Raw genomic sequence first — 18749 nt, forward strand, 5'->3', positions numbered from 1 at the left:
ATTCTTTTAAACACAAAAGAAAATATTCTTAAAATGTGTTCATTTATTTTTGTCCATACAATGAAAGTCAGTGGGGTCCAGCGTCATTTTGAACTTTACGTTTATTTGACAAAAACATTCTGTTGAAGGAAAACACACCAGTCTGATAAAATCCCTTACTGAACATGAAGTCCATTCACGTCCAGGTTTCTCATGATACACAGAAGGACGCTGTAAGGATGGAGAGACGGACAGATGAACCCTGTTATGTTTTATATTAATCTGGGTGCTGCATTTTAAGCTTGAACCATTAAAATAACATTACACACACAGTAGGCTACAATATTAGTGTATTTATCTCATGCTCGCATTGCAAAGCTATTACATCATTATTGTTGTCCAAATTCATGCGCACACATTTTAATTAGACTAAATAATTCAGATGAATGTGGGACAGCAATGTATTTAGCTGAACTTTAGTATCTGCAGCTCCAGTCGAATGTGACTTACTTTTAGGTTTTTCAATAATAAAATAATAATTAAAATCTAAATAAATAGAGTTAACAAACAATAAATACATACATACATTAATTAATAAATAATTTTCAACCCCTCCCGTAAAAACTCACAGCATTTTTAAATACTTTTTAAATACATAATTTTTTATATACTTTATAGTATAAAGTATGCAGTAAAAAACAGAAACAAAAAAAATTATAAATAATTTTCAAATCCCCTGGTTGTTTTTAATCATTTGTTTTTTGAGTATAAAAATAGTTTTAAAATAAATAAATATCTTTAGAAAAAACGAAATAAAAAATAACAACATTACATTAAACCAACTGGAAACTCTCTGAAATAAAATAAGTAAAAAAAAATTGTTTAATTAAAAAGGTAAATAAATAAAATAATATATATTTCATATTATCTTAGATTTTCTGGTTTCATTTTTAGATCCCTATAATTAACCCTGGTCCAATAACTGATGTTTTTAACACAACAGCGCCACCAGCTGAAGGATCGGTGTATTCACATGCTGTAGTTCAGCTGGATTTGTTCTGCCATCTTAAGAAAACACTTCATCAAAGAACATACCCCCACGCACACACACACACACACACACACACACACACACACTTTAAAAAGCTGGAAACGTCCAGCAGAGGGACACAAACAGCCACAAAAATCCATCAGAAGAACCTCAAACTCAATCAAGGCTACTCAATGGCAACTCGCTAAAATAAAAATAAAGCTTACATATAAAGTATATTACATATATATTTCATTTCATGTTTATTTCAATTCAAGTAATTATGTTTTTTTTATGATTTTAGTTTACAGTAATAGCCCTTGTATGGTGTGGTAATGAATTATTCATAAGACATAAGAAACACATTAAAGTACTCAGAGTCTATTATTTTGACTTTTATATACAGTATACACACACACACACACACACACACACAAGTCCAAATTTGGACACAGTTACAGTTTTCATAATTTTGGCTCTGTATTTCAAAATAATAGAATAAAAATGAAACAATGGAGATGAAATTGAAGAACAGACTCTAAGCTACAATTAAAGGGGTTGAACAAAAAATATAAAATGGTTAGAAATTAATTTTTTTTATTTCATTTTATTTCAGTGAGCTGGCATGGCAATGTTTCTCATTTTTATCTAATATTTGTATTTTATTTTATTTCCCTGAACGAAAAAAGTGATGAATAGTTTGCAACAGTAATAAACAGTTAACAGTAATAAAGCTGAAGTGTATTTTCAGTGCAGTGTACCGAGACTAGACTGAGGACAAGGACAATGATGAGGACAAGGATGAGGACAAGAATGAGGACAAGTACGAGGACAAGGACGAGGACGAGGACAAGAATGAGGACGAGGACAAGAATGAGGACAAGAATGAGGACGAGGATGAGGACAAGAATGAGAATGAGGACAAGGATGAGGACGAGGACAAAGATGAGGACGAGGACAAGGATTAGGAAAAGGATGAGGACAATGATGAGGATGAGGACGAGGATGAGGGGATGAGGACAAGGATGAGGACGAGGATGAGGGGATGAGGATGAGGGGATGAGGACAAGGATGAGGGGATGAGGATGAGGACAAGGATGAGGACAAGGACGAGGATGAGGACAAGGATGAGGACGAGGATGAGGACAAGGACGAGGATGAGGACAAGGATGAGGACAAGGACGAGGATGAGGACAAGGATGAGGACGAGGATGAGGACAAGGACGAGGATGAGGACAAGGATGAGGACAAGGACAAGGACGAGGATGAGGACAAGGATGATGACGAGGACAAGGATGAGGATTAAGTGTTTTGTAGGTTAAACACGAGCACAGCTGGACGTCATTAACCCGGTCAGCAGCTAGTTAACAGACCAAGTTCTGGACACTTTAAAGTTCCTTCAGATGCCGAAAACCATCGCTTGGAGAAACACACCTAAAGATGTTCATTCAAAAACTAAACGTGACCTCAGGGTCAGACGACGTAAAAAAAAAAAACTGGATTAGTTCACTTGTTTTCTTTTTAATACATATACATATATATATTTTTTTTCAGAATTTAACCAGGAATACTTGATGTCAGAAATAAAGAGAAGAACTCAATGGGCAATTATCATCATGTGTTTAATTGATGCAGGTTTGCATGATTACTGTCAAACTATTGATCTACTGATGGAGAATCTGATCGCTCTCATCCTCTTCACTTCTTACCTAAAAAAACACAGGAAAAAACAACAACAAAAACAGGAATCAAAAATGATATATGAAAATCATATATATTTTTTTAATATATTTTTCCTATATTAAACCAGATAAAAAAATAAAAAAGATAATTGTAACTGATCACATAATTAAGTTTTTTTTTTCATGAGGTATAAAGTCAGAATTTTGAAATATAAAGTCAGAATTGCATAATAACATCAGAATTTCAATAAAAGTCATTCAATATTTCAAAATACACAGTAGAAATTTCAAAATAAGGTCATAATTAAGATATAAACTCAGAACGGAGTTATAGGTTATATAGTTGAGTTCTAGATGAGATATAAACTTAAATATAAAGGCAGAATTTCTAAATATAAAGTTAGGGTTTTGCATTTAGAAAAATGTATTCATAATTGTGAAATATAAATTCTGAACTTTTAAATAAAATAAATACAGTTCAGAATTGCAAGATCTAAAGTCAGAATTTCAGAATATTAAGTCAGAATTGCCATCAAAATATAAATTAATATTTTAAATTGTAAATTATTATAAATTATTATTATAATTATTATACAATATTACTACAGTATAGTACACTATTACTGTTTTTTAATCAAATAAATGCAGCCTTGTTGAGCAAAAACATTAGAATTAGGGATGCACTGTATTTGATTTTTACCGATATCTGACATGCCGATATTTTTCAACGTTTTTGGCCGATAGCCGATATATTCTGCTTGAGAACTACGCCAAGTCTCTCCTGTGTGGAATTTATAAACATTTACAATTTTAGACATCATCGGCCGATTCCGATATCATTCTGATAATACCGTGCATATTATAATATCTCACGACTCCAGACGATTGAGCTCTAGAGCTCTAGTTTGTCTGAAATCAAACGTATGAAATATTGAATAAACCCTCGAACACACCTGGCAGTTTGAGCCATTTAGGCACTTTGCTGGGGTCGGTCTGTACTGGTCTGACCGCAGCCGTCTGAGCATCACAGCCGTCCTCCGTCGCCCCCCGCTGGCCGGAGGAGTCACATGACTCGGGAGCGTGAGGGGGGTCGTCTTCAGAGACAGGAGGAGGAGGAGAGTGTGGCATACAGCTGGACACAGGAACAGGAAGTGTTTAGTGGAGATAAGTGCGTCTCTCTGACCCCTTTCATGTGACTGACTGAGGTCAGAGGTCATGACCTCCTGAGAGGCTGCAGGTCTTATAGACTTCCTGCATCAGTGAAATGTCTGAATAAAATTTGAATAGAAAAAATAAAAAGCTAAACCAAAATATGAGTTAAATGATTACTAAAATTATATTTTATATAAAATCTATATTAATAAAAGTATTTAATCATTCTAAAATAACTGTGTGTGTGACAGCATGACAATAAATGTAATATGACTAATACTTAGAGTTAAACTTACACGAGACCTGAGATCTATACAATGATAAACTCTGGACCTCTTCAGTACAGTGTGTGTGTGTGTGTGTGTGTGTGTGTGTCTCGTATGAAGACATCACCGTGAGCTGCCGTGACGATCCCAGCAGGAAAGCATCTGCTTTGATGTGTGTGCGTGTGTGTGATGAAGGAGAGCAGGAGACAGGTGTGTGTGTGTGTGTGTGTGCTGGGGGGGGTTTCTAGGAAAGCTGCCACTATCTTTAGAGCGGATGTGAGGGGAAACAGCCGCTGGAATCTCACATCGGATGGAACCTCAAAGGAATTCCAGCAGGAGAGAAACACTCCTCTCTGGAAAACAGGGAATGTGTGTGTGTGTATGTCAGTGTGCGCACGTTTAAGTGTGTGCATGTATGTGAATGCATGAGTGTGTGTAAGCGAGCGTGTGAGTGTGTGCTTGAATGTGCAGGTGTGTGTGTGTGTGAGCATTAGTATGTGCATGGACATTTGTGTGTGTAAGAGCATGTGAGTACATGCATGTGTGTGTGTGCATGAGTGTGTGTAAGTGTGAGCGTGTGTGTTAGTGAGCATGTGTGTGCATAAGTGTGTGCATGAGTAAGTGAGCTACTGAGTGTATGCTTTGAGTATTCTTGCATGAGATTGTGTGTGTGTGTGTGTGTGTGTGTGTGTGTGTGTGTGTGTGTGTGTGTGTGTGAGAGTGAGTAAGTGCGTGTCTTCACGTGTTCAACACTTTTCCCCTGGGTCATTCCATTTTATTACACATAACTTAATTTCTGAACTTATTTGTCATGATTTGTTTTCTTTGCATGTATGATATCTGGGGTTCTTACCAACATCTGCTGAAAATTTCATGTCAACAGGATCTTTAGAAATATATTTACTGAGAAAAATTATGACGTGTTAAATACTTTACCCGCTGCATGTCTTAGTGTTATCTTTACCTATTTGAAGATAATTTCTTGCATATATTCTTATAATATATATTATGATTGTTTTATCGTATTATTATTGATATTTAACAGTTCAATAAAAAAAGAAAAAAAGAGTAATCCAGTGAAATATTCACCCTGCTATGAGCTCATCAGCCTGCAGGGCGGAGACACTGACGTCCAGAAGATCAGAGCGCAAGTAACCATCTGTGGAATCACACACACACACACACACACACACACACACAGGATATGATTGCAGCTCACTTCCTGTCCTCTAGGTTCCAGTGAGTGAATGTGAGGAGCGTCGGTCATACAGAAACACACTTCACCAGAATAGCTTCAGTAAGTGTGTGAGTGGAACAGATCGATCAGATGACCAGCAGGGCTCAACGCTCCCGTTACCCAGAATGCACTGTGTGCTTCCAGTAAAGCAGATTAAATTGATGTCATTGGTTTGGACAGACGATGAAAGAGATGTTAACAAACCTGTCCTCACGTCTGAGCCAAAGTACACGAGCGCAGCAGGGAAGAGACTCGCCTGAGAGAGAGAGAGAGAGAGAGAGAGAGAGAGAGAGAGAGAACGATAAACACATACTCACACACACACACACTCACACACACGCACACACACACACGCACACACACTCTCGCACACACACTCTCGCACACACACACACACACACACACACACACACAGGCAGTGGTCAGTTGTTTCTCTGTCTCTATAGTGGGGCGTCTCTGTGTTGATTTCTATTCTTAGAGCTCTTTGAACAGAAAACGATGTGTTTGAAAGGGCCGAGGGCCGTCTGTCCTCAGAGACACTGTGTGTGTGTGTGTGTGTGTGTGTGTGTGTGTGTGTGTGTGTGTGTGTGTGTGTGTGTGTGTGTGTGTGTGTGTGTGTGTAAAACATTCTTTCCATTACATGACGGAAAGTGAGCGAGTAACACATCCTGTTTGTTTCCGTCCTGAGAGAACAACACACACACAGATAGATGGGTGAATCAAACTAAAAACACTAAACACACTCTCTCTCTCACACACACACACACACACATACAAACTCTCACACACAGTCGGTCTGACCTGGAATAGAGTGACATTCGGCTCGTCTAGGATGGTTTTGGGAGGCGCAACAACTAGAAAACAAAAAACACTCTGATAAAAAACATATCAGTGTGTGTGTGTGAGTGTTTTTTACTCTCCCTTGTGTGTGTGTGTGTGTGTGTGTGTGAGTGCCTATGTGTGTGTGAGTGTTTTTTACTCTCCCTTGTGTGTGTGTGTGTGTGTGTGTGTGAGCGTGTGCATGTTTGTGAATGTATGTGTGTGTGTGTGTGTGTGTGTGTGCATGTGTATGTGTGAGTGAGAGTGAGAATGTGTGTTATATACTCTCCTTTGTGTTTGTGTGTGTGTGTGTGTGTGTGTGCGTAAGTGTGTGTGTGAGCGTAAGTGTGTGTGTGTGTGTGTGTGTGTATGTGTGTGAGCGTAAGTGTGTGTGTGTGTGTGTGTGTGTGTGTGTGAGCGTAAGTGTAAGTGTGTGTGTGTGTATGTGTATGTGTGTGAGCGTAAGTGTGTGTGTGTGTGAGCGTAAGTGTGTGTGTGTGTGTGTGAGCGTAAGTGTGTGTGTGTGTGTGTGTGTGTGAGCGTAAGTGTGTGTGTATGTGTGTGTGTGAGCGTAAGTGTGTGTGTATGTGTGTGTGTGAGCATAAGTGTGTGTGTGTGTGTGTGTGTGTGTATGTGTGTGAGCGTAAGTGTGTGTGTGTGAGCATAAGTGTGTGTGTGTGTGTGTGTGTGTATGTGTGTGAGCGTAAGTGTGTGTGTGTGTGTGTGTGTGTGTGAGCGTAAGTGTGTGTGTGTGTTTGTATGTGTGTGAGCGTAAGTGTGTGTGTGTGTGTGTGTGAGCGTAAGTGTGTGTGTGTGTGTGTGTGTGTTTGTGTGTGTGAGCATAAGTGTGTGTGTGTGTGTGTGTGAGCGTAAGTGTGTGTGTGTGTGTGTGTGTGTTTGTGTGTGTGAGCATAAGTGTGTGTGTGTGTGTGTGTGTGAGCGTAAGTGTATGTGTGTGTGTGTGTGTGTGTGTGTGTGAGCATAAGTGTGTGTGTGTGTGTATGTGTGTGTGTGTGACTCACACAGGTAAAACTGCATCTGTGGGTCCTGCAGGTGAGACTGTACAAACCTCCTCAGAGCAGCGACTGAAAAACAGAGAAAGATCCCACTAACATATGCAGTCTCATGTTAAGACACCACACACACACACACACACAACAGAATAGAGCACAACACAAAATAAAGACAATATTTAATATATTTAGATAAAATATTGAATGTCACCTGTTTCTAGAGGTCTGAAGAAGCCCTGAAGAACAGAGCGGTCAGGAAACTGGACCCTCAGCGCCACCTGATGAACACAGTGATGAATCAACCGCGGGAATCCAGTCACATGACCGATCACATGATCACACTCACCTTCGGATACCTGTCCAACTTCTCCTTCATCTGAGACTCTCGCAGAGATTTAGTCACGAGAGGAGCTTCCTCCAGCGCCTTCCTAAAACACACCAAGATCAAATCCATCTGAACCAGTCTGAACTGTCTGATACACACACACATCCGCCAAACACACACGTGATGATGTACTCGTTAAAAACTCATTATCCAGCTCAGGTCGTCACTGAAGGAAGACAGAAACAGAAGAGACAGACAGAGAGAGACAGACTGTCTGCGTCTGCGGCGGGCTTTAATTACATACATCAGAACAGTCATTTAATCACAATAACTGATGCTCAGAAATGAGACCGTCTGAGGAGTCAGAGGGCAAAGGTCATGACATAGGATATTTACATGCTTCCCAGAAGACAAAATATAAACACAAACACACACATATATAAGGAAAGGAAAGATTTTAAGTTTAAGCTTTATATTGAATATTATACTTTATTTCAGCGTTACTTCAGTTGATGAAAATAATGTGTATTCGTTTTTATTGACAATAACAGCACTGTGACAGCAGAAGTGAATTGTGATTGGTCACTTCACATGTCAATCAAACATGTGTTCTCACCTCTCACTCTTCAGCTGCGCGAATCTCTTCCGAATGTCGTCAACAGTGACTTCAAAGAACTCATCAGGGAGTTCTGCGTCGTCATTGGGACGTGCTACGGAGTCCAGATGGAAGACCAGCGGTTCCCTGTCGACCGGCTGCACAAACACACAAACGTTTCACCTATTCATTATGAGTCACTGATTCATCACAAGTAACTGATTCATCATGATTGACTGGTTCATCATGATTAACATTAATCACGAGTCACTGATTCATCACGATTCTCTGATTCATCACGAGTCACTGATTCATCACGAGTCACTGATTCATCACGAGTCACTGATTCATCATGATTCTCTGATCAATTCATCATAATTCTCTGATCCATCACTTACACTGATTTATCATGATTCACTAACTCATCACAAGTTACTGATTCATCACGATTCACTGATTCATCACAAGTCACTGATTCATCACTTACACTGATTCACCACGATTCACTAACTCCTCATGAGTCACTGATTCACCACGATTCACTGATTCATCACGATTCACTGATTCATCACGAGTCACTGATTCATCACAAGTCACTGATTCATCACTTACACTGATTCACCACGATTCACTAACTCCTCATGAGTCACTGATTCACCACGATTCACTGATTCATCACGATTCACTGATTCATCACGAGTCACTGATTCATCACGAGTCACTGATTCATCACGATTCACTGATTCATCATGATTCACTGATTCATCATGAGTCACTGATTCATCACGAGTCACGGATTCATCACGAGTCACTGATTCATCATGATTCTCTGATCGATTCATCACGGATTCATCACGAGTCACTGATTCATCACGAGTCACTGATTCATCACGGGTCACTGATTCATCACGTGTCACTGATTCATCACGTGTCACTGATTCATCATGATTCACTAACTCATCACGAGTCACTGATTCATCACGAGTCACTGATTCATCACGAGTCACTGATTCATCACGAGTCACTGATTCACCATGATTCACTGATTCATCACGAGTCACTGATTCATCATGATTCTCTGATCGATTCATCACGTATACTGACTAATCATGAGTCACTGATTCATCACGAGTCACTGATTCATCATGATTCACTGATTCATCATGATTCACTGATTCACCATGATTCACTGATTCATCATGAGTCACTGATTCATCACAAGTTACTGATTCATCATGATTCTCTGATCGATTCATCACAAGTCACTGATTCATCACAAGTCACTGATTCATCACGAGTGAATCAAGTTGTGGAATCAGTGTTCATCTCTCGATTCATTCTTAGCTGATCTGTAGGAAATTCTATGAATATGTTTGATCAATAATATAAAGTGTGTATCAATAAAGATTATACTGTATCATGTATATCTGTTGGGAAATATAGCTACACATTGCAGTATTGCTTAAAGTTATTGAGACGTTTAGAGTAATAAAGAAAAATACATTAATGAGACAATAAAACAAAACTTATTAAGTATTATATCTTTAACCCTAAGCATAAAATTAGCACCACCTACTGACTAACATATGATCTGCATACAGGCTGATTAGAAAACAAAACACAAATGCGAATTTAATGAAAAAAAAAAGTTGTATACTGATGTCTGACTATATGATCCTGTGAGGGACACAATGTGTTTTTACCTCCAGAAATTCATCTGTTTCCTCTTCATCCCTCGTCGCTTGTTTGGCACTGACTGATCGCTGAAACATAGAAGAAACATCCAGTCTGAGAGACAGCAAACACCAGACGAGCTTGTGTTGGTGTTTGTGTGATCGAATCTAAACACGGTGATGCACGATTGAACTCAGACACAACAAAAACACAGGCTCCACTTCTCAGAGAATCAACAACAGAACAGAACGACACGCAGGAAAGATGAACACAAAACACATGAGAAGATGTGCAGGAAAAAACACCTTTAAAAGTTTGGAATGATCAGGGTTTTGTTTCTGAAAGGAGTGTCTTCTGCTCACCAAGGACGAATTTATTTGATCAAAAGGAAAACAATAAAAATTATGAAATTTGATTGCAATACAAAACAGCTGTTTTCTATGTGAATATCTATTAAACTTTAATTTATTTCTGAGATCAAAGCTGAATTTTCAGCATCATTACTCCAGTCTTCAGTGTCATCTTAGAATGATTTCTGAAGATCATATCAAATCAAATGCAGCCTTGAGGAGCAGAAAACACTTCTTTCAGGAACATCACTTTTGTCACATATTTGTGTGTTTTAAAATGAAATTTTTTCACATGATGAAAAAGACAAAATGTGTGACAGCAAACGAAGAAACAGGAAGTAAACGGACCTTGAGTGCATGGCTGGGTTTGGGTTTCTTGGCTTTCGGAGGACTGCCGGACACACATGATGACCATGACGTGGACGTCTTCAGTCCAGCAGTTTCTCCAAGACGCTGACCGCTTCCAGAAAATGGCACAAAGTCAGTGGGCGTGGCTGAGGGGGCGGAGCCAGGGCACTGTTGGGACGTCCCAGGGCGCTCGTCATCCTCCTGTGGCATCAGTTTGGCTTGAGGAGGCTGGTCAGTTTTGGGCCGCACCCCCTGCTCTTGGCTCGAGCTTGGCTCCTCCTCTTCCGGTTTGACAGGATGATGTTTCGGCGCGGCGGTGACCTCAGTGGGAGGAGCTGGGGTTTCCATGGGAATGGGGGCGGGCTCCTTGGGTGGTTCTGGAGGCGGTTGTGATACGGTTGTCTTGACAACAACATTCGTTGGCATAGCGACCGCATCCACAGAGGCAGCAGGACCCGAGGAGACCGAGCCTTTCAGCACATAACTAACGAACAGATACACCATCGTTATCATCATCATAATCACGTGAGAGTGATGTGATGTCACCGCTGAGGCGAACAGCTCACCGTATGATGGCACTTCCTCCGGTGAGACCCAGAGACTTCAGAGTCGTCTTCTTCAGCGCATCCTCACCGCTGACCTACAACAACAAGACATGAAACTGCAATTTAAAGGGCATCTATTATGCAAAATTCACTTTTACATGTTGTTTAAACATAAATGTGTGTTGATAGTGTGTACACAACCACCTTATAATGATAAACATACAACGGCCGATTTTTTTTAATCCCCATAAATCATAAACAGCGTCTCGGAACAAGCCATTCCCTGAATCTGTGCAATGTGATGTCACATTTCACAAGCCCCGCCTCTGACTGTTAATAGACACTGCTGTATTTAGCAGATACCCCAACACTGAATGGGTCAAAATTATACATTTCTCTATTATGCCAAAACTCATTAGGATATTAAGTAAAGATCATGATCCATGAAGATATTTTGTAAATTTCTTACAATAAATGAAGCAAAACTGAAATTCTGATTAGTAATATGCATTGCTAAGAACTTCATTTGAAGAACTTTAAAGGCGATTTTCTCAAGATTTAGATATTTAGACTATTTATATTCATACTTCTTTCTCAAGAAGATGTCTGTGGGAACGTGCAATACGTCAGTAAATGAAGTCATTCTGATCTGATGCTGGTCTCACCTCGTCTCTCATGTAAACACACACTGGTGTGTGTCCAGATGCGTCCAGATCAGACGTCCTGTGAGGAGGAAACACATCACAGTATCTGTCAGGAGAGAACACACACACACACACACACACACACAGGGCTGACTCTGAACACAAACACGTGTGTCAGATATACTGTATATACTCTGAGCTCCAGGACTGAGATCAGCAGGTTATTGGGCCGAGATTTCTCTACGTTTTTGGGAAAACTCCTATGAATTTTTATGGGAATAAAACATGGAGTCCCACTGTATGTGTGCGAGCAGGGGGAGTGGCCAGTGAGAAAGAGGGAGTGGCCTGTTGCAGCAGTGGGAGGAGCCTGTGAGAACATGAGCAGGTGTTTAATCCATTCCAGGATTCCATTTGAAGCCAAAGAATCGCTATTTTATAACTTTATATTTTTCAAGTTAAACTAAATTTAACCATGTTTTCACCATGTTAATGCATTAACTGTGCATTTACATTTATAAATTAATTTACCCATTTTTTATAAATAAATTTAGAAATTCTTTGAAACTTTTTAAATATTAATAAATTGTATTTGAATATATCATTGCATTACATTTATAAGAATATATAGTCTGAGAATGTATGTTTTTTTTGCTTTCGGTTTAAGAGATGAACTAGACAACGCATCATTGCCGCAGGATGCACCTGTTCGCATGTTTCATACAGATTACATAATCTGAGAATATAAATCTTCCCTTTGAATTGGTTTATTTGAAAGTAGATATATTTTTAATGCCTGCAAGGCAAAGATATACACAGAGTTTGACGCACAACAGAGACCGAGACCTGATTGTTTTCAGTATTTTACAAAAGCACAATGTTCTGATGTTATTGTGAGTGCACACAAGAGTCTTTACTCATTTTTTCTGCAACTAAGTAACTAATAAAATTTTAAACAACTAATGATTAGTCAACTTTTAGGAGGCAACCCTAGAAATCAATTCATTTTACTTGCATATTTATTTTAGATGAAAAAATCTGTGTATTTTTCATGCTGCAATGTTTTCTGCAAGTTTTTTGACACTAATATAGCTTCAAGGATTATTGAGCATAAAGTGTTTCCACACCTAAAAGAACTCTATACATATGATTTTTTTTTTTCTGAAAAAATTATTGTAAAAAACTAAATGGTATGTATTTTAAGGGTCTTAAAGCTTCTGCAGAGTTTCATTCGCTTACTAAAAACTATGCATTTTTTAGAAATGTTTATTTATCTACTGTCAGGACGCATTATGAGGGTTAAAGCGCTTGGCAGCGGTGCTGAGCGCTCGTAAAACGGCCCGCGAGCCTCACAGTTCACACGATCTGGCTGCGTTTAAAAACCACAGCAGGGAACTGGATTCAGCTGCAGAGGAATGTGTTTTACTTCAATCAATAGAGTCAGAAAGAACACACACATTTCACATATAAACAACATACTCAGAAATGAATCAGCTGCAGCTTTCTCTCACAGAACAACACACACCTGGTTTGAGGAAAGTGTGTCAGTAGATCCCATAACGTCTGTCCGCTCGAGAAAGAGCCTTGAAGACGAGAGCCGTCCTCCATCTGCAGCGCGATCCGCACCTGAACCACAACTTATTATTATAATAACTTATCAAGACACACTAGCATTCAAACTGTTTAAAACAAGTCTCTTCTGCTCACCAAGGACACATTTATTTGATCAAATACACAATTTAGAAATATTATTATAATTTCAAACAGTGTTTTCTGTGTGAATCTGTGTTAAAGTGTAATTTATTTCTGTGATGCGTCGCTGTATTTTCAGCATCATTACATCATTTCTAATTATTATCAATGCTAAAAGCTTTTTATATATTAAAATTTCTGTGTAAACTGTGATACATTTTATTTTTCAGGATTCACAGATTAAAAGGAGCAGCATTTATTTGTTACAAAGTAAATGTCTTTACTATCACTTTTGAATAAAATAATATTTTACTTATTTATTTTAATAATACTGACCCCAAACTTTTGAATAGTAATATATATATATTTTTTAGAAAATCGATAGGAGGAGGAGAATTAATAATAATAATAATAATAATAATAATATATATATATATATATATATATATATATATATATATATATATATATATATATATATATATATATATATATTATTAATAAATAAACTGAAGCAAAATCTAAACAGAATTAGAGATAAAATTACTTTAGTTTATGTAGGAAGTATTAGATGTCCTCAAGCAAGTAGAATATTTATATAATATTATAGTTTTTTATCAACTTTGAATTGGATTTGTTATTTTCAGTTTCAGTCTTAATTTTAGTTTATTTTACCAAAAAACTTGGTTAAAAACACATTTTTAAAGCTAATTCAATCAATGTATTCAGCACCACATAAAAAAAAATCTGTTCTTCTTCAAAGTCTAAAAACACATCTCTTCATAATAAATAAAACACTTGCCCCTTTTTAGATTGCACTCTATTTATTTACTGTTTGTTTTCTTAAAAAAAAATAAAACTAACTAACACTAGCTTCTCTATTCTTTCTGTTTTCATTTAATTCATTAAAAACAGGCTTTGTCCTCATTTGTAAGTCACTTCTAAATGACTAAATGTAGACGACTGCTGAGTTCACAGGAAGTGCTGTGTGACATCACAGCTCAGGCTCGATGACATCATCAGCTCCGCCGAGCCACACGCAGTTAAACACGCACCACGAGAGCTCAGACCGCATCTGTCGTTTTACAGGACTGTGTTTATAACGGCGAGAGACAGCGAGAGGAGCGCTCTTGTGTTTGTAGCCGGATGAAAGGGAAACGAAAATCACGCTCTCGTTTGATTGAGAGATCAAGGAGAAAGACATTAATGAGCAGGCTGCTCGTAAAGCATGATGGGTAAACCACGGTCCTGCGGCCGCTCTCAGTCATGCTTTAGAAATGTGTGTGTGTGTGTGTGTGTGGTTCAGATCGAACACAAACACAGGCCTTGATGTTCTGCCCGGCTCCGTCTCGCATTCCTCTGCTCAATTACAGGCTCCTCAGCATCTCCTGCCTGCTTTTCAGGTTTTATCTCTTATGAAATGATTTTGGATCGAAGGAGAGTTTGGGTTTTTATTTACAGCATGCTTCGAGGCTTTGAAACACGTTCAAGAGTTTAATAGCGCTTGGATCGGACTCTCATTTCTCTCATGATAACTGCATTGTTATTGTGGTGTTGTTGACTTCTGATTTCCATAGATGTACAAAATATGTTTGACTGAGCAGTTTATGTTTTTAATGAATACACCAACAGGCAAACATTTGTTGAGAGGTTGACAAATTAAAAATAAACTATTTAGAAATATTATATATGTGTGTATATATATATATATATATATATATATATATATATATATATATATATATATATATGCAAATACAAAAAAATTATATTAGCACATATACTATTATATATTGCTTCTTTGGTGCATACTAATAAAATAAAATAAAAAATAACTATTTCGAATTTTTCAAGAAACACATATGAGAAAAGATGAAATCACATAAAAATTACAAAAACTTAAATGAAAATGAAAATACAGAAGCTAAAAAACATAAAATCTTATTACAAAAAAATATAAAAGCTAATTACACTGCTTCGGAAAATAATAATTAAAATTATAATAGTATATAAATATACTATTTTTTCTTTACAAAACTAAAACTGGCATGAAAACATTTTCTAAGAAGCAAAAACACATACAAAATGATTACAAAATAAACTGAAAATATTAAAATAAAAGCTCATTAAAAATAGAAACTTAAACGGTTAATAAATATACTATTTTTTTCAGTTGTCATACATACTTATAAAACTAAAATTTAAATCAAAACAATATTTTTCAGAATTTTATTTAACAAAAAACATGATTGAAAGCAAAATAAATTAATTTTAAATTTTAATCCAACATCATAAATTTTAAGATTTATGATTAAGGTCCTATTTCCTATTTTCATTTAGTTTAACCTAAAGTATTAAAATAACTTTAAAACCAAATTTTATAAAAACACTAAAAACACAAAATTACTAAATCAATGTAAAATAAAAAAGCTTTATAGCAGAAACTTAACTTTTTTCAGATGTATTTTTATTTTAATAATGAATAAACTTTACAGAGTTACTGAACTAAATTTAATCAAAATGAACTAAACTGGTATGAATAATGACTCTTATTGTCTTTTTATAGCTGAGATTGAACTTAAACAGGTATTGAGTATTGCCTGAAACCATATTATATAGTTTGCATCACTGATATCTTCCTGTCGATTGGCTGTGGAGCGATCTGTATTGCAGAAATAAATGTGAAAGCTGCATGAATAGAGCTTGAGATGAAGCTACAGTGTTTTCTGGAGGTTAAACAGCTCCTTTCACTGATTCTTCATAAAAACAGAAAGTTTGGCTCGAGTTTTAAGTGCTTCCAGCCCTATTTTGGTGGGAATTACCACAGTATTACATGAGAGTATTACAAGAGATGTTCAGATGTTTACTAAACTCTTGTGTAACGTTCAGAGCCTGCGGTTAGCTTTAGCCATGTGTCAAACATGCTTTTTACTTTTTATCATATTCATATTCATATGTTATTTAAAAGGCTCTAGAAGCATCTTTAGGTTTCATAGTTACTCATTATTTAACAAAACACTCAACGACTCTTTGTTTTTGTATTGATTAGTAAGAGAGGGACGCAATATTGAAAACCAAAGGCTCATTTTGGGTCAAATCTCATATTTCAGAAATGTCCCTTGCCAAAAAAAAAAAAAAAAAAAGTATTTTATTTATATTTTTTCTTAAGAAAGACAACTCAAAACTTTTAAAGATATTTCATTGTGTTGGTTCTTAATAAGCCTTTCATTTGCAATATTAATCTTTGAGACCCAGTATGGTTGGGTTCCAGAGATTCAGTGTGCTTCCAGGAGTTATGACACATATTCTCTGCGCTCATTCTGTGTCAGTTCTGGTTAAAGCAGCCAAACTAAATCAGTTTCACTGGTGTATAAACATGCAGACACACACCGCGCTCTCAGCTCCTGTCTGCGGCCGAGAACACACCACCATCTCCAGCTTGGCATTATTGGGCAGACTGGCAAACCGCCACTGGAGAGACAAATCTAGAACGAACCTCTGAAACCTGCAGACAAAGAGAGACAGAGACAATGAGCCGCCACACACACACACACACACACAAACACATAGGTGTAATGGTTTTTATTCTGCAGAAACTGTATATTCTATCTCCCCTCACCAACCCTACACCTAACCCTAACCCTCACAGGAAACTTTGTGCATTTTTACTTTCTCAAAAAAACTCATTCTGTATGATTTATAAGTGTTTTGAAAAATGGGGACATGGGTTATGTGCTCATAAGTCACCCTCTCCTTGTAATTCCTGTGTCATACCCATGTCATTATACACACACACACACACTTCAGGTTACACTCACTTGAGTCCATGTTCATCTGGATTAAAGCCATGTTTTTTACACACATCCTCGAGGACCTGCAGAACAAAGCATTTTAAAATTCATTACTTATAAATATAAAACTCATAATTTAATGTTCAAATTAACATGATAATTACAAAACTAGCATCATCAGCTGTGTCTCAAATAATAGTGAACACACCTATGCTCCCTTAATGTCTAGTGAACTAGGTAGGCAGCTCACAAGCCCTGGTGCTTACACATGGTGCCCAAAATTGATGATTTGGACATTACTATTACTCAATATGAACCGAGTGCCAAAAAGCAAAGGCTGTCTAGGGCACTAGGAAGGCAGCTCACTATTTCAGCTGAGTCAGAGCGCGATTGTGCTGGGTTTGAGCCGCTGTAAACACACACAGCCTTCGCGATGAGCTTCATAAACATACCCGAGTGTGTGAACGAGCTCGTACCTGTAATAAAGATGTGTTTGGAGACACTTTGACAGTCTGTCTCCTTCCGTTCGGAGTTAAAACTGACACCGTCGCACCGCTCGCCGCCATGACACTGTGACGTCACCGTGTTTGTTTGACAAAACTTTATGCGTTCCAGATGTACATTACACTGGGTTTATTGAGTATGCACTAAAAGTCTAAAAGTGTATCTTTGGAAACAATATATTATATATTATATTTTACACTTAATATATTGTAAGTGTATTTATAGGAAAGAGTACTACATTATGAATTTATTTTGATACATTATTTGACACACCAATCCTTTATTTTTGGTTCTAGAAAAAGAAAATCTAATTTGTTAAATTTTTTTTAAAAATATATATTATATAATAAATACAATGTTATGTATGCATATGTATACATATTTTTCGTTTGTGTTTTATGTTTTCAAGTGTGTTATTTTAGTCCTAACTGTACTCTGACTGTGTTTATTGAAGTTTAAATAAAATACAATAAAAACAGGATGTGACATTACTCTTCATGTCATCTGAACTCTAAATAATCCGTAGTTTATATTACACTGGATTGTTTTGACCACATCATCATCATCATCCTCATAAACTGACCCCAAACATCTGAATGGATTGTTCAGTATTCGACTGAGTCTGAAAACCGCTGAATTCACAAACTGTTTCCTTGATGAGCCACAAAAATCTGGACGTTCCTACATGTGTTGTTTTGAAATTCTACAAAGAAAAGAGTATTTACAATCAACTCAGTTTATGAGGATAGAGTATTAGAGAAAGTCCCATACAGCAACAAAATAAAAAATTCTAACCAAAATATATTTTAAATATATGCTACATCCAAGCTCAACTATTTTTATTTAATTATATGTATTTAAAAATCTTACAGTGGCCTACATTTAGACTTAATGCAAATATGGATGAAACACAATTAGATAAGAGGTGCTTCCAGAAGTCATAGATCCTCTTCTGACTATCATTAATTCCTCATTGTCATTAGGATATGTCCCCAAAACTTCAAACTGGCTGTTATTAAGCCTCTCTTTAAAAAAAAAACACAACTTGACCCCAAAGAACTAGTTAATTATAGACCAATCTCGAATCTCCCTTTTCTGTCCAAGAT

General features: G+C 37.0%; 1 protein-coding gene across 1 annotated transcript; it reads right to left on the reverse strand.

Annotated features, from left to right (window-relative positions):
* Nucleotides 1-2612: 2612 nt before the first annotated feature.
* Nucleotides 2613-17740, reverse strand: LOC127968568 (tether containing UBX domain for GLUT4). Its single transcript, XM_052569856.1, has 17 exons — nt 17616-17740; nt 17167-17222; nt 16739-16853; nt 13182-13282; nt 11681-11738; nt 11037-11110; nt 10471-10954; nt 9802-9861; nt 8120-8256; nt 7525-7606; nt 7390-7456; nt 7188-7250; nt 6148-6200; nt 5551-5602; nt 5199-5268; nt 3645-3823; nt 2613-2718 (listed from the first exon to the last, which is right to left on the reverse strand). Exons 1-17 carry the CDS (start codon nt 17703-17705, stop codon nt 2708-2710), a joined length of 1752 nt encoding a protein of 583 aa, XP_052425816.1. The 5' UTR covers nt 17706-17740; the 3' UTR covers nt 2613-2707.
* Nucleotides 17741-18749: the final 1009 nt, after the last annotated feature.

Source organism: Carassius gibelio, chromosome B11 (assembly GCF_023724105.1).
Source record: "Carassius gibelio isolate Cgi1373 ecotype wild population from Czech Republic chromosome B11, carGib1.2-hapl.c, whole genome shotgun sequence".
Taxonomy (NCBI): Eukaryota; Metazoa; Chordata; class Actinopteri; order Cypriniformes; family Cyprinidae; genus Carassius; species Carassius gibelio.